Below are 23853 nucleotides of genomic sequence, written 5' to 3'. Positions count from 1 at the left end.
AATTACTTTGACTGGCCTTAAAATAAGTAAGTAAACGTACTCACAATTTTACAACATATACTAATTTTCATCAAGGCTGTTTAAACATGTCTTGAAAAGTAGAATGTGTTTTTAGTGTAAGTGATGGTAAATTCTGAACGAGTTGTCAGTACTGTTAAGATTTGTGAAATTCTCTAATAGGTATTCAAGAAGGTAACTTCAATTCTAGGTAATACCTGTGTTCTGAAATGTTATGAAAGGGTTTTTCATACTTCCATTTGTACTTGGCACTGTTCACTTTTGATTTGTAAATTGTGTATATCGTTTTTTGCATTGGTTTTAAATTTGAATGATTGTAACACAAGTGTTGAAGGATCCATATTTGAAATGATTGTATTTTTATGACTGAATTAAGATAAAGGCTTGCAGTTGGTGGGTCTGCACACCATCTTTCCCACTTCCCATCCTGAAAAAAATTTAAAAAAAGAAAAAATGCAGAAGAATAGAAAAAAATAGAAATCTGATGATGTCTTCAGGCTTTCTATGCTGTAGCCCTGGTCAGACTGCTTGAGATGTGTTTTGTCCTCATATTTCCAAGTGGAATTTCCTAGATGGATGTACAGGAGTCTAAAGCATAATGAGATATAAATTACGGAGATAACAGGATACTCTCAGCACCCCATTGACTCCAGTCTGCTTTGAGAAGTGAGAATTACCTTCAGATGACATGTAAAAATGGGATTTCTAGGAGAGTATTTGGCCAGGGATATTGTAATCGATGCTGATTTCTTCCACATCTGTTGTCTTTAAAGTCTCCTAGAGGTGCTCGCAGTATTGGATTCTTCCACTCCTCTAGCCTTGTGTAAGCAGACAGGGTCAGGTAATGAACACAAAGACTACTTTAGATCTAGTTATACAAAATCTCTCCTTGTGAACCTAAGTATGTTGACATTATCAGCAGACAGATGTCCATTTTGTATTGCAGGAATGTGCAGGTTCAAAGAGGCAGAAAAGTGTGATAAGAAAACCTGGCATGAACAACCAGATTCCACTGATGCATGAACACAAACACACCAGCTTGCAGATTCACAAATATTCTGAGGCTAAAATAAAATAGTTTCTTGGCAGTTCTTATTCACACTTAATTGGCTAATTGCCCAGCCTGACACTGGCACTGGCAGCATTACAGAGGTAATATTTTTTTTAAAGGGTGAACAGTTCCTCAACAGTATCTGAGATCCTTCAGACAGATATCTTGTTCTTTAACAGCAGGCACAGAAGTTTAGCCATATTTTAGGATCGATGTTTATTTCTATTCAGTGCTAGGAAAAATGTGTACATTGAAAGCTTCTTTGTTTGCTTGGAGTAAGTAGAGAAGACAGAATATTAACATTAAGCCAAACAATTTTATATGTCTATTCCTGTTTTTATAGGATGCATTAGATGAGAAAAGAAGTCTGGGGTCTTTCCAACATGAGTATCCTGTATTGTGGAGATTTAAATAGAAAGTGCAAGGTGTTCCCCTTTTCGTCATTAATGTTGGAATGCAGTAGCATGACCAGCTGGTGATGGGTTAAGGGATCATCTTATAGAAATTTATTGTTCAGAGGGCTGAATAGCTCAGGGGATTAGTAATTGGATACAAATCCCATCACCTCCAGACTGTCTGTTCACATGCAGCTCATCTTCATACTGACCACAACTTGTTACTGTCTGATGATTTTTATGTAACTTCTCTTTTAAAAAGTTTGGCTCCTTTGTATTCCAGTGAAAGTCACCATCAGAAATGACACTTAGGTTCGTTGTCACATTGGAAAAAAGTCACAATTGAAAGGGCATGGAAAATGAACTTTAAATAACAGCAACTAAAATTAAAATTGGTGGAAAATAGAGGGATATTAAGAATTACAGACCAGTGAACTGTAAGTGCTGGGTAAATTGAAGTTATATTTTAGAATACAAGTCTACAACACAGTCATAATGCCAAGGCAAACCAATGTTACAAAGGAAACGTATTTCCATATATTCATATGTGTATGCAGGCTACTTTCTTGTAAGACGGTGAGCAAATACAGCTAGTATGGATAGCTATGCATCCTTTAACAAATTCCTTTATAACAGGACAATAAATACCGAGATAATAGTTGTTCTTTATGAATTCAAGTTTGATAAAAAAAAAAAGCTTGAAACTTTTAAAATTATTTAAGTGTGCCATATCACAAAGCATGCAATAGGCATACCACTGCTGACACACTTCTGCTTAAAAAAAAAGAGGAATAAATCTCTTAGCTATTGTTATTTAATTACTGGCACCATTTATGAGATTGTTCTGTTGAAACCATTAATTGTTCCACTGAGGCAGTTTGTCCATTTCGTAATGTCTTACCCTGCACTGGTCAAGCCGTATTTTTGATGTTTTATTTTTAAGGGTATGAAATGAGTCCTACAAATTATGCACTTGACAAATACATGATCTAGTCAAAAGAAAAGAATTTCTTTTTCTTCTAAAACCAATTTTCTCTTATGTTGTTGGATTCTCCAAAGGATGTGATTGATCTGTCACTGTGCTTCACAGGAAGTTCTCTTGAACTTGTGCGGAAGACAAGCGCTTTTGGAAATTGTAGTGGTAGAGAAATTTGCATTGGTTATATTTGGGATTGTTCATACATTTTAGGCCCTCATTGTGCAAGGTTCTGTGTGTTCTTGAGGTCTCTCGAATACCTTCACAACTGTCTCGGTGGTGCTCAGCTTTTAGCAGAACAGAAACCTTTGTTGCATCATATTTTCTTCTGTCTCTTCAGCTGAAGTTTAGGTCGAACTTAAAAAGCACTAATAGAGAAGTGAGTGTATAAGTAAATTCTCAGAAATGCAGCAGACATAACCCCTGCTCAGCAACACATTTTTAAGTTTCCATCTGTTGTAGGGGTCTTATGTGAAGCACAGTGTCTCTGCAGCACTGTCCCTTGCCAAGAGGAGCTAAATTGCACTGTAACATGATAGAGATTTTCAACTCTTGCTAGGTCAGTGGTTTCAAAAATATTATTTCAGAAACTCCTCGATAAATTTTGAAACATTTCAATTAAAGAAACAAAACTCCAGCAGTTTCTTTTTGGAGGATCCTGGGAGCTGTTAACTGCTGGAAATCGTACTGTCTGTACAAAAAAGACAGTTGCTTTTTATTTTTAGGTGGAATTTTTAAGTGAAACTAAATGAAGTTTAATGGCTTATAACATTGCATGAATTTGTCAAAACTGATCAGCTGGATTGCTACACAATGAATACTGAAAATGTTCTGGTTTTTAGGCTTATAATAGCCTACAGCCATTCAAAAGTCAAAATGTTATTTGATGATTTCAGAATGTTAATGAAATTATTATTAATAGCACATATATTAATCTTAATGCTATATGTAAATATGGGCAAATGTAAAGCTCTGTTGACACCAAAATAATTATTCTACTGCTGAAAGTAAACCTGGGGTTAAATTTCAGTGATCAAGCATAAAACAGTTTGCTCTAAATGCGTCAATAAAAGAATTTCTGATGAAGTTTAAAACTGTATACAGGCTCAGGAGATTTGGAGTATTTGTTAATACAAAAAAAAAATTGAAAAGGAGAGGATGGTTCTATTTGCTTTTAAACTAGCAGAAAGTAGTAACAGCCTGTTCTGATTAAGAAAAAAAGATGTAAAAGGCTTTGCTTTGTTGTTACCTTGATTTCAGAAAGTATCGTATCTAATGGATGTTTAAGTGTGTGGTGTTTTTTAGGTGAGAGGGAAGTAACATGTATCATTCTCCACTGTGAATTCTTTTGCGTAATAATTTGATTTGACTGGCTTGACTTTTGTTTCTGTGCTTTTTGCTCTTTTAAGTTAAAATGGTTCTTCTCTTGCAATATACATGTAATTACTTTTTTATAGGTGTTAATCAAGCCTTAATATGGTTTTCATGCTTGCTTTCTTTTTTTAGGAGGGCAACAGGGTTATGTTCAAGGAATGTAGAGATTTCTTGTCTGTGGTTATATGCAGTAAACAGCATGACACATTTTTTTATTGTAATATCTATCTTTGAAAAGCTAAATGTTGGTAGCAGGATATGATCTCTCTGTATTGAAATGTGAAAAGAAAGAGAGTGAACTTTCTTGTAAAGGAGAATTTCATGGCATTTTACCTGTTGAGGGCCCTGTAGAGCCAGAAGTATAGTGACTTGCCTAAGTGACAGGCAGTAGCAGCCGTGGTGTCACTGTGTATTATCACCTCATGCTAGCTGGAAGCACTCCCTGAAGCCGATCTAGGTTGTATAGTCCTAGATGAGGTCTTCATGGGTGCTGACCATAAAAAGTTCATCAAAGTAATGAGGCGAGGCGAGAGCTTGGCGCTCATGGGCAGAGCTCAGCACCAAGGAGTGTGAACCGGCTCCAGCTGTGACAATAAAACAGCAGGTGGCTGCTGTCATTAGGGGTGGCAGATGAGGCAGGGGACTAACATTCAGCTCACAAAACTCTCATTTGTTAGCCATCGCCACTGTACCATGCAAAATAGCTTCCATCTCAGTCAATTTTACTTTGCAAAATATTACGCAGTCGCCATAAGAAAATTAGAGCCTTGGGTTTACAGGTTCCTTGGATCTTATAATCAGAAAACTCTGTGCTCTCAGGTTATGTGGAAAATTGGACTTTTTTCTCCCTTGAACAGTTTGAGGATCTTTACAGTAATTTTGTAATAGGTTGTTTCCACCCCAGCATGTGTTTATCAGTGAATATTTTGGACTATTTTGTTTGTTACACCTTTATAAAATCAATTCCATCCATCCATTCAGCTATGTGTTGCACATAACATTGTCTACTATTCAGTTTTATAGAAGTTGCACACTGATCAGACTCTTTCTGTCTCTATGTCTGTCCAGGTACAGACATTTCATGTAATAAATAATGTTTTTTTGAGAGGAGTTCTGCTAATCTGAGAAATGGTAAAGAAACAGAACAGCCCTTTGATTTGCTGAGTTTTTTTGTTTGCTTATTTCCATTAATATAAAATGCTAAAGCATTTTGTATATATTTAATCTTTGCAGAATGTTTTTAAACTATTTAAAATTTGAGGCCTTTCTCAGCTGCAAACTGTCCTGGTGCAGCTCATCCCTTCAGCAAGCCCTGTGGGTGTGAGAGGGACAAGAGTGGGGAGGTGTGCTGGAATCCAGTGTGAGAGCCATTTTACTTGCATCCTGTTACAAAGCTAAGCAGAGAATTGCATGTCAGTGGTTACATGCTCTGTTCCACAGCTCTAAGTGACCTCCCGGAAATATGGAGAATTCAGGTGGGCATTTGGACATGTGTCAGTTGTGAGCATGTTAAATTCTAGTGCTCTGATAGGAACCCATTCATGAAAATCAAAATGTGATGCAATACTGAATAAAATGGAGTAGCACAGTGTGTGTTGGCACCTGTGTCACCTGTGCTGTCAGGTTCCCCTCGTACTGAAAGTGGACCTGTAGAATCCCATCGTTTCATGCTGGCACTTGAGATGAGGCTATATGGGGCTGTGGTTGCAATAACAGCATGGATTTGGAAGGAAAACCCCTTTAGCTTCATTTCAGGAAGATACTGAAAAAATAATATTTTTTTTAGATGTGGTTTATGTCTCTTTATAGGACAAGGCTGTCACTTTGTATAAAAAACCTGAAGTTCTGTAATTTTTCCTGTTAGCAATATACATTCCTTTTCTTGCATCTGTTTGGGTACTTTGTCACTTCATCTTTCTTTTTTAGATGGCATGCCATAAGCTTTTGTTTGAAACTACACTGATTGCTCCTTTACTTCTTTGTTCATAGGTACACCCAGCATGTGTATGTAGGTTTATCCAGGCCCTTGAGATCAAAGATGTTTTTTTTCTCAATTCCATTGGGCACCTATGAAGTTCCTATATCTCTCATGTTTGATTTGTGGCCAGAAATGGTCAGAGTTAATCTCAGATGCTGGCTGGAATTGGAGTAATCTTTGCCAGAGAACATCTTCTGCTGTGTCACAGATATCATCTTTATGACTGTACTGATTTGTCTGATCTATATTCCTGTGGTTTTTCCAGACTGATGACAGTCTTCATGCCAAGTGCATGCAACGTCCACACTGGAATGCAAGAATGTGGCCTGATTGTGTGTGTGTGTGTGTGTGTGTAAAACATCCATCTAAATTCAGTGGGATCTTTTCTATTGTCTTTATTGCTTCAATAACAGTTATATCTCAGGTGAGTACTCTTAATCCCTTTGGTCCTGGGCTTTGGGCTTCTGAAGTGACTCCTGCTGGACATCAGAGGTAAACCTGAGAAACACCAGACTGTGCTTGGCAGTGTTAATGATTCCCCTGCTAAGTATGTGGCTGAAGTGATGAGAGGTGTTAGCATCTGCTTATGGGATAGGTGGAGTAACACCACTATTACACCTGGAATTCTTATTTGGATAGACTTCTGTGCTGCTCTTAATATCATCTGCATACTCTACGTTCAGTGCCATAATTTGAGAGAGTTTTGTAGATCTGTAATACTTCGGTAAGGCATAACAGTCTGTCTGGTCTGCATATCATGACTTGCTCTGAGATGAAAAAGTAAAAGAAGAAAAAGTAATACTTTCTTCAGCGAGCCTCCTTCTTCTGTGGTAGAAGGAAGTTGCAACACTCCACTTTTGGGAAGAGTTGGACATGGCTGTGATGGGAATATATGGAGAGCCTGAGATGCCAGTTGAAAGCTCTGAGCTTTTACTTACGCTCAACTTCTAATAAAGATGTCTTCTAACAAAGAAAAATCAAACATTAATCAGACATGCTTGTCAAGTGTTAGGTTGGTCTGATGACACAGTGTTAGGTGGTTCTTAGTCCCTGAGGCAGCAACGGCCAGGACTAAGAGCCCTTGGACATGGAAAGCCAGAACCATCCTTGTGCTTGAAATGTGTTTATGGGGATACAAGTATCAGATGCATTTTCTGTGGACTGAAACCCATCTGACCCAAACAATAGCCTTTTTATTTCTTTGGCTGGAACCAGTCAGTTCTGATTTGACCAGCCTGTTGTTGAAGGTTTATGCATGTGGATGGTACTACTGATGGTTACAGATTAGGTCTTGCTGTCATAGATTTACTATTTTTATGCAGCTACTTTGGCAAAAAGATATTCTGAAGTATTTTGCTTTCTACCTGAAGTCAAACAGTCTTGTGGAATGCCTGGATGTAAGGCAAAAAGGATGTGTTTTACAGCTGAGTTTAAGTCTCAGGAATAAACAAATCAACCAGCACTTGCTTTTCTATGTCAAGAAAAGACCTAGGGCAACATTCTCACTACTCTCACAGATCAAGCAGACTGCAGAGTCTTCTCTCCAGCCACCATCTATCACCAGCAGCATTTCAAATTGTGGGGAAATTGTCAATAAAAATTGTGTATGTCTTCTGATTGTATATGACTTCTGAGCAGTTCAGTCATCAGAAAGTGACCAATTTATTCATCTCATTCCTTTCTTGGTATCTCTCAACTTTGCAAAAGACCGCAGGCACTGTAGCTGCAGAATTGACTGAGCTGTGTATGTGGCACTGCTACTGCAGGCCCTGTGTGTTTTCTAGTCCACAGATCAACTATCTTTAGATTTGTTTTGATTTCCTTTAAAGACAGGCAACAGTAGATTCTTTTGATGAGGAGAATTTCATTCTCAAGATAGCTCTTCCTGGAGAAGTTCTGTATAAAGCTGGTAATTCAGTCTGCAGTGCGATTTCTGAGCCGTCAGGAAGAAGCTACATGAAAAGTGACTTTTCATTCAGGAATAGCAAAGTATTAAATATATTTGTTTGGCTCTATCAATTCTTCTTTTAAGGAGAAAGTCATTGGAACATCCTAACATCCTTATTTTGAGGTAGTCTTACAGTCTGTTTCTTGCACTTTCAAAAGGCACGGACTTTGCTCCTTGGGATCAGTAGGAAGCTCTTTACAAACTGCCTGCAGAAAGTCCAGTATTTCAAAACTCCTCTCAAGGCACCTGGAGATGTAGTTCACCTGACTCACCCAAAAGATTTAATCTACTTTGAAGAATTTCTCCTTTCAAATATTAGCCTGTTTATCTTGCTGTTGCTTTCCAGATGCTAGATGATGATATGTGCAACTGATGCCTACTGCATCAAATTCTCTATCTGAAGTCCTGAGCATGCTAGGAAATGGACTGGATCACGAATAGGAGGACAAGCCAGTGTCTGAAGAAAGTGGAAGGAATGGAAAAGGGAGGGACCAGAGAGACTGTTGGATATACAGATCATGAAAAAAGAAAAGACATAAGCCGTGTCTTGGTGGCGTGGTTGGTAAAGCACTATTCTGGATCACAGTGCTTACAACTGTAAACATTCATTTATGTATAAAACATTTCTGCAGCCTCATTTAGCGTGGCAAGTGTGCTTTCTGGTGATGTCCTGGTTTTGGATGTTAGTGGTAACCTCTCTTAAATGCGAGGCACTCCCAACACCAAGTCTAGGGTTGCATTTCAGACTTTAGGAAGAGAGGTTCTGCATTGTGGTAGACTTGAGAGGTTGATAGCAGCGCTAAAGAAAGCACATAGTGATTCTTTTTCTTTTTTTTTTTTTTTTTTAGTACTTTGTGCAGCTGTTAGATTACCAAACACCTGTTAGAGGTGACAGTTACAGATGCTCAATAACCAATGAAAATTAATAGAACATGTGATTCTTTTAGCTTAGGAGTGATTTGGTAAGATGTGTTTAGAAATCTAATTACATACTACTGCTGTCTACCATTATCACTTAACATTCATTAACTGCTCTGAATATTAAAACAAACATTTCTTGTAGTGGTACTAATTTTCTCATATATTTGTAAGGTGATTTTCTGACAGAGGGAACACCTGACTTTAAAGTTTTTGCCACTGTTTAGCTATTTTAAGTTTTCTCTTTAAGCAAACAAAGAGTGCCATTTGTTAACTTACAGTTATCACTTTGTTATTGTGTCTCCAAATATAAAAGTTCCCAGTTCCACTTTTAAGTTTCTGCCCATTTTTGTGTTAATAACAATTATCACTGGCTGGATGTGGCTTATTCCTGCAGCTGCTATTGAAGGGTACTTTTTGTATTTAAAATAAAACGCCACTACACAATACCTTCAAAATAAAAAAGTATAGAATGGACCTTTAGCTAACTTACCGGAAACCTTTTTGATTTCAGTTACAAAATAAGTAACTTCAGGTGAGGCACACAGGTAAATGAGTTCCCCCATGGGGGAGGAAATAATACAAATACTGCCAGTGAATTCTTTTTTTTTTTTTTTGCCACAGTCCTTGCAATAACAGACTGAATTTCTGTCCTGGATGGTTTATATTATAAATATATATCTATATCTATCTATCTATCTATAGCTTAAAAGTGGGATGGTGAGAAGACTCAACAACTTTGGATGGTAAGATAAGCTTAAGTGGAACAGTAGAGGATGTTTTCTGTTTTATTTAGTTTGCTCTTTCTTTGTACCCAGGTCTCTTCTGCCAGAGTATGTAAGGGGAGGTAATTGTGCCTATTGCTACTACTTTGTGGCCATGGGGCTAATAATTTTTTCCTATCTTGAGCATTGTAGATTGGTGGCAGAGAGCAACAAGAGTATGTTGAGGGATGTCTCTCTCTTCTGGTTGATAGATGCAGGAATATGCAGGAACAACACAGTCGATTGATTGATTGATAGCGCGCAGCTCATCCATAATGATCTGTGTGATATAGCAGTAAATTATTCTTGAGATTGATGCAGGTCATTGAACAGCACATTGACAATCCTGTTGTCTGTCATCTTGTTCAAAGCAAGGCAGAACAGTAGCTGCTGTGATACTCAAGTCTACCTTGGGTACAAGCTGTGCACAGGTGTTCCAATAATACAAGTTGTTGCCTTCTCTCTTTATTTTTTTTCCATTGGGTAGCTTGGCTTCATTGCTGGCTTGTTACAAGTAACAGTAAAAGAGGGATGAGGTATTTTTAGGAGAGGTTGTAGTCATTGCACTGATGATTTCATAGTAACATAAAAACCACTTGAAAATGTTGGGTTTTAAACTTCAGTAGCAAAACTTCTCCATGGAAAAGAAGCTAATAAAAATTAAGAGACATACCTGATTGTTGCATGGAAAATTGTAAAAAAAACCCCTCAAAACCAAATAACACCCTAAAAACCACGCAAACTTGAAGCAGAAAAGCCGATAGTTCTCAGAAATTCAAAAGTTATTTTGATGTTTAGGTTCCATGAATTACCGTATCTTCCCCATGGTAACCTGGCTTCTTGTCTTGTTAGTGATGGCAAAGTTGTTTTCATTTACCTCTTTTGGTTTCTCTTTTCAAGAGGAAAGGTTTGAATCTTCCAGTCTGCCAAGTTATTCACACTTGGAGGTGTGGATGCATGGATGTGTTTTGCTTCCCGGTTTAATTGCCAGTGTTGGTGAGGGTGGAGCATAAAGCAGCCATATCCTTCTTTGACAGATGGGGTCAGCAGGGAGTAGAAGGCAGCGTGTCACAGCACTCTCAGCATCGCAGACAGCGTGATCATGCATGACTTGGTAACCTTTCGAAATGTTACTGGTTTTTTTTTTAACTTATGAAGAATAACCATTGCTGTTATTTAGAAGTAATAAGACTTGCTTCATTTGGCTAGTAGATGAGTCTGGAGAAAACCCCATCTTTCCTATGAAGAGTTCTAGGACTTGACGTCCTGTCACAGAGGACATGAAGTTTTTCAGATATTTGGATGTTTTCCACATTAGACTTCGCCCTGCCAGATATTTACTTGAACCTGACATCTTGTCACAAAGGGCATGAAGCCTTTCACACTACTGGATATCTTCCACACCAGACTCTGCCCTGCCAGATACTTTCTTTTAAATTGAGTCCCTTGCGCGCAGTCATGCAAGAGAATTATCAGAGCCCCAGTCTGGACCCTTCAGAATCGGCAAACATCCACAAATGATGGACTTGAAGAAATTCTGAGGAATTTAGACTTTTGATGCATGGAAAGGAAAGCTTACTTGTTCATAGAAAGCCACTGCTTTCTGGGCAGTTCTGCATTTTCCTCTGTGCTCCTGTTTCTGAAGTTAACCTGATGAATACAAAATCCTGATGGAGACATGAGATTTGGGTAGCAACTTTTGATATAATTTGGGGAATTTAAAACCTTGAAGTTTTTTAGTTCATGTAGACTGTTTAAATACTATCTTACTGAGTGCTGATTTGAATATGTGAAGTTTTACTTTATGGGTAGAACATGCACAACTCAAGTGCATGCAAAAATCTGTAATTACATATGCAAGCTTTATTGAACATTCTGAAATACATGCGGGTCCTGGTAATTTTTGAGAAAATGAACTATTTCTCTCTCCTACTGGTTGCTATCCCTATTGACATGGCTCCATGTGAACCACATGTTCATCTACAAATGTTTAGGGTTTCCAGTGCTTTTAAAGACACAGTAAGAACAAGAATGCTTCGTTAAGGTAGTAAGAACCATAGATTTCACATTGTTATTTACTTTCCTGAACATATCCCAGTCCCCCATCTTGGCATGATCTGAGAAGCTTGCCTTGATTTTCTGTTTTCTTGCCTTGTTTGAAGATACAAGGACAGAAATTCAAGTACAGATCATGGAAAACAAAACCTGATGTGAACAGGATAATGTATTATTTCATTGTATTCTGTGATGGTATATAAAAGTTTGAGATCCTTTTTTTATTATTCCTTGATGCTGTCAGATCTCCCAGCTGATTCATCCAAAATGGTAAAATGTTCTGTCCTTTCTCTGTGCCTGAAACCTATGCTAATACAAAGCACTAAATACAAATATTTTTTAAATAATAGCATTATTTTCTGCTTCTCTTAGATTTCTTTATGGGTTTGATTTTTTTTTTTTTTGAGCCTCTCAAGCAGCTTTTTGAAACATCCTATGTACTTGGGTCATGCAGTAGCTTACCTGTATTATCAGAGTTAAATTTGTGTATAAAGAGGTTTTGGACAGTTTAAAGGAGATGTAAAAGATATTGAGAATATGAATAAAGGCTAGATATTCATTGTTATTCTCCTGGACTTTTCTGCTGTCATTGAACATTGTTGTCTGTAAGATAAATTCTTCAAGAGCAGTTGCAGACAGCTATGTATCCACTGAGAAGTGATTTAAAATTGCTCTTCAGCTGCTGGATACCTTGTTTGTAGAGTCCCACAGAAACAAATTCCTATGCTGGTCCTCCTCAACAATTAGTGTTGTTAGAAGATGACTGGTTTGTCACCATGGCTTCAAGTGACTTTCTGGTAGAGGTAAGATGTAGTGCCTTCCTTGGAACTAGGCCACGGCTGAGCACTTGGTAAACACACAGGAAATAAGAGGTTTCGTGACTTTATGGGCCAGAATGCTTGTTTTGGTGGGGGTGTGTGTGTGTGTGTTGTTTGTTGGTTTTGGTTTTGGGTTGGTTTTTTTTTTTTTAGGCTTTTCACTAACCCAGTGATGTACTTATTAAAAAGGAAAGAGCTATTATGGATTCAAAACATAATAAAACTTAGAATCTTTTGCCCTCTCAAAGCAAGATACGTCACAGAGAACAGTTCTCTCCCCACAGAGAAAATAGAGAACAGACAATACATGACAGATTATTCATATTCCTTGGGTACTGTGATGATAAACATTGTACATGCTGAAGAATTTGTATTACACTAGAATAAAAAGTGGAAGTAAAGATTGTCCAATATGTTTCTTTATTCCCAGAATTAGAAGTCCCTTTGTTTCTTTTGTACTTTAAAATGCGCTTTTATAACTGAAGACAAGTCTGTAGAGGCTCCTAAATCAGTTACAGACGTTCTGAGAGAGAGTCCAAGTACTGTTTGAAGATTGCCATGGAATATGGATGGTCACGTTCCTACAAAGCCACAACTCTTCTAAACTGAAACCAGAATATTCTGAAAACTTATTTTGGGAAAGGTGCTCATATATTTATGATTTAAAGTAATTTTTATTTATAGTTTGTGTGCAAAATGTTGTCTATAGGGAATGAGGATGCTATTCTAAAGTTCTGTGTAATTTTTCAGCTTGTCTTTAATTTATCCTGTAGTTTGAACATAGAGCATATGACCAAGGGTATCGCTGGTTTGGAACCAGAGTAGTTGAAAATCACTAAAAAAGTTAACCCAACATAATGCTACTGCCAGCAAAAGAAATCCTGCCTACTCACTTTGTTCCACTTTAAGAGGAGGCTTCTAGTAGTCTTCCTACCAAATGAAGGGAACTCCCAGTGACCATGACTTGGATGTATAGGCTAGACATGTCTGCCTGAGACTTGACCTGCAGGAGAGCAGCTGGGCTGTGACTTCTTGTCTGCATGTGGGTTGAGGATGAATTTGTCCAGATAAGAGTTTGTAAAACTGGTTCCAGGCCTCTAGTATGGCCTGGTTTGCATGTATCTGAAACAGTGGAGTAATGCAATTACAGGTTTTTTCTACTCTCTTTTGATGTGTTTGTGAAACTAGTTAGCTTTTAGCATTTGAATGTTTATATTTCCACTAGAATTAAAAACAAGAAATGAGAAATTTGGTGAAGCCTGAATTGGTGCTTAGCAATTGCTGATGGAAAGATTTCTTTTGATTTGAAGATGTATCAGTGCAATGTATCTTGAAAGCATTCACTCAGTGAGTCCTTATAGGTGCCAGTCAAACTTCCCTTAAGCTTAATTTAAAAGGCCAAGGCTAAGTCATGTCTATCACTTCAATCGTAGCAGTAGCTTGGGAATAACTGATTTACCTCAGTAGAGGTAAATAGCACAGATAAACCTATTATTTTTTGACTACTAAACTAGTAATTGCTTAGAAACCTAGAGTTACTGAATGTATGGAAAACATGTTTGCATTTGTTTTGTAAAGCCAGCAAACACTGCTACCACCACTCTGAAAATCACCGGCAGGATTTAGTAAACAAAACCAAATAGTTCCCACTTGTCTCTCTTTGTGGGTTGGTTTGTTTGTTTGTTTTAATGGGTGGTCCTCAAATTCAGCATCCAAACAAGGTTGTTTAGACTTTGCCCCTTGTTTTAATAATGGCTGTCTCTGTTGATAATTCTTTTTCATCTTTCTCAATTTCTTATGAAAATAGCAACTCTGCTTTTATTTTTAAGGTCTGACTCTGTAAGGTGGGAAGCTGCCCCTGAGCTATGCTGAGCGCTCCAGACTTGCGCAGAGGTATTCTCCCCTCCTCAAGTCTGAAGTCTTCAAGTCTTACATTAAAAGCTTAAAATGTTAGTAGGTGCTGAGGTGCAGACTGAATCAGGGTTCATTTTATTTGTGCTGTGTAACAGCGGCAAAATGGTTGCTAGAACGTAGATAGAACAGAGAGGAGGCAGAATGTGAGATTAATTGCTTCATGTTATTACCAAGGCCTTTGATTTTTCAGGAAGGTATGTCTATATGTACCCCCTGCAGTTGTGTGCTATATGAAAGGGCTTCATTTGGAGGCTTCAACTAAACGGGCTCAGAAACCAAAAAGCACTTCCCTTCAAATATTGTATAGCTGGTTGGAATCTTTATATTCCATGTAAATAGCAAAGTATCCCTTTACAACTCTGATTGCACATTGCCCTTTAACAGTAATATCATTGAGTTTATTTTTCTTTTCGAGAAGGGGGATAATGGAAGTTTGTAACAGGAAATGCAGGTATTACTAAATGAAAATACGTTTGGTACCTTTCGCAGCTGTGTGGAAATACTATTTCTGTCGAAAAGCGAGGGCAGTACATTTTGTATGCCTTACGCTTTTATTAGAACACGTTTTTTTATTTTGTTACAAATATTTTCCCTATGTACAGTAATTCTGATGACACTTGCATAGTAATGATGGTAACGGTGTAATATAATATTCACAGTTGTAATGGTTATGATGCCATAGTTATAAGTCGTGTAGGGAAAAGTATTTAAGATACTTTTTTAATGTATTTTTGTAAAAAAAATAGGGAAATTTATATCATTTAAATAAGGCAGTATTATAATCTTAGACCTTAAGGGATGCACAAGAGAGATTCTCTGTAATAATGTGCAAGTGCCCAAAAAAGATCAGACACAGAAAAGCTACATTAACATAATTGTAAAGGAAAAGTACTGTGTCTTTGCTTTTGTGGCTCTTACACCCCATAGTGCTGGTGTTTTACAGTCCTTCCATTGTCCATTACTGCAAACACGTCCAGACGAATTCAGCGTTTAATGTTAAAAATCTTATAACATGCCAGTTTGATTTGTAGCCCTTCATATCATGGAATGCTAATTAAAATCATATTTTTGCATATGTCATGCCTTTCATGTACATATGCAAGTAGACTCTATTGCCTTTCAGCTATTAGTAATTAACTTTATGAAGGACAGCTGTAATACATAATTAACAAAAATGTTTGCAAGCCCTTTTCACACTGAAAGTTGCAGCAGTAAAATTTTTGCTTATCGAGAGAACCATTTTAGTTTGAAGCTTCAGTCTGATATCTAAATTGTTTGAAGCAGTCACATGACATAATTAAATTGATGTTATTGTCTTATCAGCGGAAGAGTAGTACTTGGTAGGCTTCTATCTGTTTCATTATGTATGTCACCAAAATTAAAGTAAATTATCTGTGTTTGGTTTGGTAGAAACATGATGCCAGGTAGTATGTATTTTGTTGCTGCCGTTGGACCTTTGACAAATGTCTTGCCAGTTTGAACAATATTCCTTCTCATAGTGTATTCATGAACATGTGCTTCACGTTTTTCATCCTTTTTTTTCACAAGGCTATAAAATAACTAAGGCTATTAATTTGTTTCTATGTATTTCTCTTTAAATAATTAATACAGTGAAGTTTGACCAGGCGTAAGCAGTGATTAAAGCATCTTATCTTGCTGTTTTTTCATGTTTCTCATTAAAAACAATGGAACTACTTGAATGAAGAAAGGTTGCAGGATGGGCCCATTAGGTTTAAATAAATTCAAAGGTGTAACTAAAACTGTATTAGGTTATAACATGAGACAATGTTATTTGGGTACAACAGACTATATTATCAGTATAATGTGTGAGATGTTCTAATTTGCAAAGGGAACCAGAAACAGGTTTTCTGGTTTTTGACCAATGATGTGTGGTTGGGACTTGTGAGAGAAAAAGCCAAGGGACTGCAAAATGAAGGAAGCCTGTTGTTACAGAATGAACTCCCTATCTAAGTCACACTCTAGCAGAGGAGGGGTTTTTTAAAGTCTACCTTTAATGAAATGTGTTCAAGTGCATGCTCTAAACAGAAAAATACTGTATTAAAAAAAAGAAAAGGCTTAATAAAATGATCTTTCTCATTTGCTGTTTGTTTGACAGGGTGGCATTTGTGATGAAGAAGCATTTGAATACTCATTTACTGGGCAAACATGGAGTTGGCACACCCAAAGAAAGGTAAACCACTTTAAAATTCTTTTTCACTGTATCTTATACAATCTGTATGTGGAGACCTCTTCTAATATTTAACTTACCCACAGTGAAGTCATCTGGATTTTTACCTCAACTCCAAGAGAGATCCAACATGCTTAAGTTCTCTGATGTCGTGGTGCTTATGACATGTCTGTAGAAAGAAATTCCATGTGAAAGGTGCAGGATTTGCACCTTTTGGGGCTTTTTTTGACAGGTGGCATTATTTTCTCAAAACTTCCATAGCTGTAAATGTCACTCTCAGTACAAAATCAAATGTTTGGGTTTTTTTTTTTCCTTTTTTGTTCTTTTCCTCCTGACCTTGATGCTCATAGGTTTATAAAATGACTTTCTAAGAGGTCAAAGCCACAGGGGAATCAAAAAGAAAATTTCCTCAAATGTTCTTGGGAAGGGAGATTTGGCGTTTTGACTATTTTCAAAATGAATGAATTTAATTTTTCAATCTGTACACAGGTACTTATTCTCCAACTTCGTTTGCAAGCAGTTTTTTTTTTTATGTGGTTTAAAATATAAATGTGTTTTACAAACTCAATGGCACTGTGTTTGCAGATAAACAGATTTTGCTTCAGATTTATTTGGCACATTGTGACTTAGCTATTGCTATTTCATTGAATCTTTGGGGCAGCTAGAAAATTGATGTGTTCTGGATAGCCAAAGGATCACATATTCTCGTTCAGCATAGGTAGAAGGAGGTGTTCTTTGCTGGATACGTGATACTGTTTCTAGTGTTACTGCCTTGTAACTCATTCTTCTGGGCTAGGCTTTCATAAATAAAGAGTATTTTCTGGTTTTGATATGAAAAAAGAGGAGAATAAATGATAGGAGCTGTGGGAGAACCCAGCAAAGCTCTTTCTGGGCCATGTTCATTTCTTGGTAAAGACAATGGAAATGGTGGTCGATTAGACCCTTTCCTCACAAGTTTTTCACACTTAAATCATGGAGGGACTTAAGAGTAGGGTTTCAAATTAACAACCCATATACATCTTAGTTTGACTAAGCACTGATTTAGGTGGTGCTTTTATTTTTAAGGAGGTTTCCTCTACAAAGGGCTTAACCAGAATTTCCCTAACACGTGATTATTTAAGAGTTTTGAGATATTCTGTTTAATCTAAAATACAGAACAATGCATTGAAAAAACAATTACAGTTTCATCAAAGTAGATATCATATTTAAGTTTATGTTGGTTATCTCTTGTCATAAGCACAACAGTTACAAAAAGTGTTTTGCTCTGGTGGCTTATTTTATAACTGGAAACATTCAATACCAATATATTCTTTTACAAGGGGGTACTTACTGTCCAGTCATCATAAATACAGCGTAGAGATAACTTGCATTACCCTAGTGAATAATAATGAAGGATACATACAATAGATTTCCAACTATAGTATCTTAGCCTGAGAGGCATATTTTTAGTGATGATCATCTTGAAATGAATTCCTAAACAAGCAGGATGCTATAAACTAAATCAGTTGTTGCTGGCTTTTCTTTGCGTGTTTTGTTTTGAAAGCCTTCTGGCTGTGGCCGTTTTCTCCATTTCTTCTCGTATTTCTTCAAGGCTTTCTGGCTGGCCGGCCAGCATGGCATGAGGAGGGAGGAGGAGGAGGAGGATGGCAGGTTCACAGGCCCCGGCTGCCCAAGGAGCAGAGGAGCCCTGCTGAGGCCTGCAGCCTCCCTGCCCCATCTGCTGGCACGGCTGGGGAGGCTTTGCCCCCGGGCCAGCATAGGCAAGTGGAATTGGAGTGACTTCATGCCCTCTTCTTTTGCAATTTCTTCATCCATCTTTTGAGTATTTCTTTTCCACAATACCTTTTTAGGTGGCACTTCAGCTTAATGTAGAGCAGCATCAAACAGTAGTGGCAGAGCTACAACAACAATATAAATTTCTAGTAGCAGTCCCTCGCTGGGAATGGGGGATGTTTAAGCCACGTGACCTACTGCAGTAAATACCAAACCACCATTGCTTTCCATTCCACCTTTCCTCTCCTGTTACGAGAAAGTTTAATGCCTTTTAATGGCTTTAGGAACCAAAGAAATCCTTCTTCAGCATGTTAAACCATCACTTTGGGCATAAACATATAATAAATTAAGTTACATAGTTTTCTTACCTATGTAAAACATTAATGCCTTGAGTATAATTTTGCAAGCTTGCTATTTTTTAATTTCTCTAGGACAATATAATCAGTTTATTCTTTATGTTTTGAATTTGATTCTGCTCTCTGATACATTGCATATTATGGCAAATACTAATAGAAGCTAGCTAAATAGGCTGTGACAATTAAATTAATAATGCATTTTATTTGCAAGTGTTTAGTCTTCATGGTTTGACTGATATATGCAAAGATGGTAATTTATTAAAAGTAAATTCATGTAATTGTACTACAGAATTTGATGGACCAAAAAAAGTTGTCAGCATGACTATCATCAAAACCAGAAAATTGAAAAGAAGTTCAAAAGGGTGCTTGAAAAAATAGTTATAACCCATACACCCTGAAAAATTGAGGCCCTTTTAACAAACTTCTTAGAATGGAATTGCTGGTGGTAAGCATTGAGATAGTTCTGAAAGGGAGAGAAAAAAATACATTTACAATTTAGTAAGCAGTACTTAACTTGTGCACCTTGCCCTCTCTAGCTATCACTATTGGGGTTTTTTTATGCACAAAAGGGAGGAGTTATGGAGGCTGTGTAAGTGTTTGCATGGGCAGATACAGAAAACAATTATAATTCCTAATGAGATTGCTACTAAAACATCTTTTGTTTAGGTTATTTTCTTTTTTTTAAAGACAGAATTGGTTTAAGGGGGAAATACTGTGCAGTTGAAAATCACGTACGTTTTTAAAAAATAGACTTGTAGTAAAATGTCTGCACATTTCAGACACAAAACCCCCTACTGCCTAGTCCATTATGATCATTACCATTTAATAGCTAACTCAAAAGTGGAATGTTTTAACAGAAAGAATTCCTCTAAGGTATATTTTCCTGTTATTGGAACTGTGATACTGATTTATCGTCAACCTGAATGTGTCTCAAAACTGGCATGTTATCTGCTAAGTCCAAGGCCAGTACATATTTGGTACTTCAGTGTCAGTAATCTTCATGGGACCTATAACTACATCTTATTGGCAGGATAAATCTTTAGCTACACCTTTATTGTGTCTAGGAGACACTGTGGTTGAGGACAAGGTGAATGCATCAGTGATGTTAATGGTGCCAAGTTCTAATTTCTGTTACATCGTTACTTTACTTAGGTGTAAATTGTGTCAGAACACAGAACAAACAGATTTTTCACTCTTAAGATACATGCATACACACACATAAAAATATGAGCAAGAAAATAAATATAAATTCATTAAATCGTTCATCAGTGAGATTGAATTCTTTCACTGTTAGGTACAACTCTGGGTTTTGAAATTTTCTATATGAAAAATACATATAACTATTCTTTAAAGATTTTTTAGAGACACCATTAGTACTGTACAATATACATTCTATAGTATATGATACTTTCTTAACTAGAGTTCTGTCTGGTACATCTGTTTAAACAAGTTTTTACATAAGAAAAGGCCATAGAAAAGCCTTTATAGTTGTTTAATAACCTCATCTTCCTTATGAATTTTAAATTATGAGTTGCTTCTGAAATAACTTTGCACATGAGTAATCCCATTGAATCAAGTAGAATCATTCAAATATATAAAGTTACTGCTAGCACAAACAGTCACTGAATTGCAATATAAGTTATAAAACAATTCCTGTAAAGGTCATTAAAAATATATTCAGTTTTGCAAGGTCCTGATATTTTTCATGTGCTTTAAGAATGGGATCAATGTTACAGTGCTAGTAACATCATATGAAGATCATGTGATTTTCAAATGATCTTGATTGATTGAGAAAAGTGTGCAGTGCTTTAATCTTGCAAACAAGAGCTATAGGTAAATACCTACTACTGTGTAATAGCAACCTAAATAAATTTGAGACGCTATGTCAAATAATGTTGGAATATAACATACTTCTAAAATCTGTGTATTTTTTACACAACTGAAGTAAAAAGAGGAAATTCATAGGTGCCAGTTGTTTAATGTGCTTGCATAAGCCCATCTGAATTTTTGAGTATTAAATTCTACCAATATGTAAATATCATAAAATATACAAGGCTGTAGGTATGTCAGTGGAAGCGATTGTTGAGGTCTGAAAGAAAAGTAGCCAGGAAAAATGAATTTGGGGTTGATTTTGTGTATATTATTTAGAAAACTTTCTTGTTATCAACTGCTGTGTCCTGATATCTCCATTTTGAATGTAAAACTAGAAGTGTATCAAGTCCATCAGTGCAACCCTCTTTTGTTTAATTGAACTGTTAATTGTTCTTCTGAAGCATTTTTCTTCTTTTGAGTAGAGAAATCTGTGATAGTAACTGTTTGATATGCCTGTTTTGGGTTATGCTACCCTGAAGCTGCAAAATAAAAAGACCCAGTTTGATGTTACAGCAAATTTTGGGTAAACAAGTGGCGAAAGTCACAAAGTGATGGGCCGTACATCCATACACAAGTAAGGTGTTCCAATCGTATGTCCCAGCTTTCTGTTTCCACTGTATAAATCAACCATGCAGGCCAAGAGGGTAAGGGTTAGTATGCAATCATTTTGTAATAGCTTGCTCATTTTCTGAAGGAATGAGTTCTGTATGTGGCTGTCTCACAGAAGGGTTTCCAGTTAGAGGCACTGGCAGTATATATGGATCCACTGGACGAGAGGCCGCCTGTAATACCAGGGGGTGGTGTGCTGAGTCTTGCCTTCAAGCTTTGTTATCACCTTTTACTGCTTCTTGCTAGTGAGTTTGAGCTTTTTGACTGAAATCTAACACTATTAGGTTAGCTGGATAGGAATGAAAAACTTCACTTAATTATTTCCTGCATTTTGCTTAAAAAGGGTCTTTGAGAGTTATGTAATCATTCTTTGGAAAACCCCTAAGGAATAGCTTTTCTTGAAATATTTACTGTTTGGAAGTTTATGATGAGAGGATGTGTGTGGAAAGGACTCAATTTTAGCAGTGTTTGGGAGCTGAAATTTTGCCCAAGATGCATACTGAGCTTTCAGTGTTTTGGTGTCTTACCTGAACTTTGCAAGCAGTATTTCTCTGGTGTTCAGCTCTTGTCTGATGCTGTACTGTGTCAGACTGTGAAACAGCTTCCACAGATACAGGCTCCATAATCACTTGCTGCCTGAGTGCTTTTCTCTGTCTGTGGCTGACCAAGGAATGTAAGGAAGCCATTGGGTTTATCTGTGATTCCTCAGGTACTGCAAGTTAAAGATGTGCTGAAAATTCACAGTTTTCCTCATGGCTTGTTGTCTGCACATGTATCATACACATTTGCTTTGCTACGAAGAAATTAAGACTAGGCAGACATTTGTAGTTTTGAAGACTGCTATCACAAAGACAAGTGATGACTTCAGCATCTTTTCAAAAAGAAAAGTAAGAAGTGAAGGGCTGTAAAAGAATGAAGTTATTTTATTACTACTCATTATTTGTTCTTCCTATCAAATCCTGGCAATATTAGAATTTAGTTCAGAAGGAAGGGCAATCTGAAGTAAGTTTATTTTAATTGGTAGGTATGTGAGATGTTTTTCAAATTTCAATAGTCAGCAAGAGTCTTCCTGCTGTGGAGGCTTAGCTGCTATGGATAGAAGATAGAGGGATTCATGCTGCCCACAGTGAGCACCTTTGGCTAATTTTAAGCATCATAACAAGATATAAATTATGATCTCACATTCATAAACAATCAAGTACTGTCTAGAGCACAGGTTATTAGTTGCATTAGCAAGCGTATGTTAACATTGTCTGTGAATCTGTGGATGACAGTGTGGGTAGTTGCTGAAAGTGCCAGCTTTATTTCACAATGGTTTGTTTCCAAACAAAGAGTTCCTTGTTGCATGCCATCAGCCAAAAGGTAGTAAGCTGCAAACTGATCCCTCCTCTGCTGTAGACAGCTGAAAGTTGTTCCAGTTGTGTGTCCCAGCTTGCTGCTTCCACTGTGTAAGGCAACTGTGCAGGCCAAAGAGGATAAGGATCAGGATGGCAATATCTCTAGATCCCTTTTTACTTGTGTGAGATTGGTAGCAAGGGAGCTGTCCAGACAATTATGCAGTATGTGTTACACTACTTTGAGGGTTGTACTTCGTGACATTTATGGATGTGAAATGTTCCATGTCTTGGGTGGTACAATGACTTTTATCAGTCTATGTAATACAACAAAATATTTGTTGAGAACACTGTAAAGAAAATGGAAACATAATCTCTTGACCATACTGCAATGAAATATTTTCCATCCATTCTGGAGAATCAAGAGGAGTATTTTGTAAACTTTGGAAGTGAAAACAGAAATTTTGTGGCAAATGCTGTTTATGACTGATGGTAGAAGCTTACTTTCTACTTTTTAGCCACACACTTCATAATTCTTGCATCAAGTTATAATGCCATCTACTTTTCTGCGGCCAAAGCAGTTGCATAATCATTAAGTATGAATGTTTGTTTGTCCAGGTTTACTTAAGTTTCAGCACCTCAAGATGGAAAGAAGATGTTGGAGAAACATGTTCTGGAGTTGAAAAGTACCATGAACACAATTCTAAAATCACCTCCACAGTGCTATAATGTTTCAAAAAAAAAGTTGACTGAGACTTAAGTAGTAGAAATGTGGAGGTCTTGTTGTATTGTAAAGACAATCTTCTGCAAAATGAGCCCACATGGTGTGCTCTACACTGATCTCTGGTGGCTAGAATCATAGCCAGCTTATGGGACCATATGGCCCAGCTTAGAAGGGGACTCCAAAGATCATCTGTTCCAACCTTTCTTGGGAAGGGGAACCCAGAGGAGTTCACCTAGCACTCTGTCCAATTACGTATTGAAAATTCCCAGTGATGAGAGCTCTGCCACATCCCTGAGGAGGTTGCTCCAGTGAATGATTGTTCTTACTAAATTTTTTTTTTCTGTTAAGATGAAACTTTTCCCAGTGTAACTTGTACGTTATGCCCCTTGTGTTCTCTGTGTGCTTCCTTGTGAAGAGAGCGCCTCTATCCTCTTTGCAGCAGCTGTTTAAGTCCTGGAATACTATGATGAGGTCCCCCAGTTCTCTTCTCCAAGATGGTGGACAGAAAGCTGGCTGTTCTAGCTTGGGTTTTTGTTTTATACAGAAATGTTTGCTGCTGTCTATTGATAGTATATTTTGTAAGAAAAGAGTTACAGTAGCATAGTGCATCTTAAAACACCTTTTGATCCTGGAAGTTAATTTGAATGGCACTGTTCTGTGTATAGGCTTGCATTATAATGCATTGTCTTTATATTACAGTATAAATTTACTTCAATAAACAGTAGTAATTATGAGGCTTCATAAGTCAGTTTCATACAGATTGTTCCACCTTCTCTTGCTGTTTTAGA

The 23853-nt window shown here is 37.1% G+C and overlaps 1 protein-coding gene across 1 annotated transcript in view; it reads left to right on the top strand.

Moving 5' to 3' along the window:
• Positions 1 to 23853, top strand: part of ZNF407 (zinc finger protein 407) — a 335350-nt gene that overhangs the window by 115804 nt on the left and 195693 nt on the right. Inside the window, exon 5 of the mRNA XM_042048657.1 lies at positions 16326 to 16400. Coding sequence (XP_041904591.1) covers positions 16326 to 16400 — 75 coding nt within the window. The remainder of the gene's footprint in view (positions 1 to 16325; positions 16401 to 23853) is intronic.

Source organism: Corvus kubaryi, unplaced genomic scaffold, assembly GCF_017639235.1.
Source record: "Corvus kubaryi isolate FWS band 111438036 unplaced genomic scaffold, C.kubaryi_AGA036_p1.0 68, whole genome shotgun sequence".
Taxonomy (NCBI): Eukaryota; Metazoa; Chordata; class Aves; order Passeriformes; family Corvidae; genus Corvus; species Corvus kubaryi.
The sequence above is the reverse complement of the archived record's forward strand: the minus strand, read 5'-3'. Positions and strand labels throughout refer to the sequence as shown.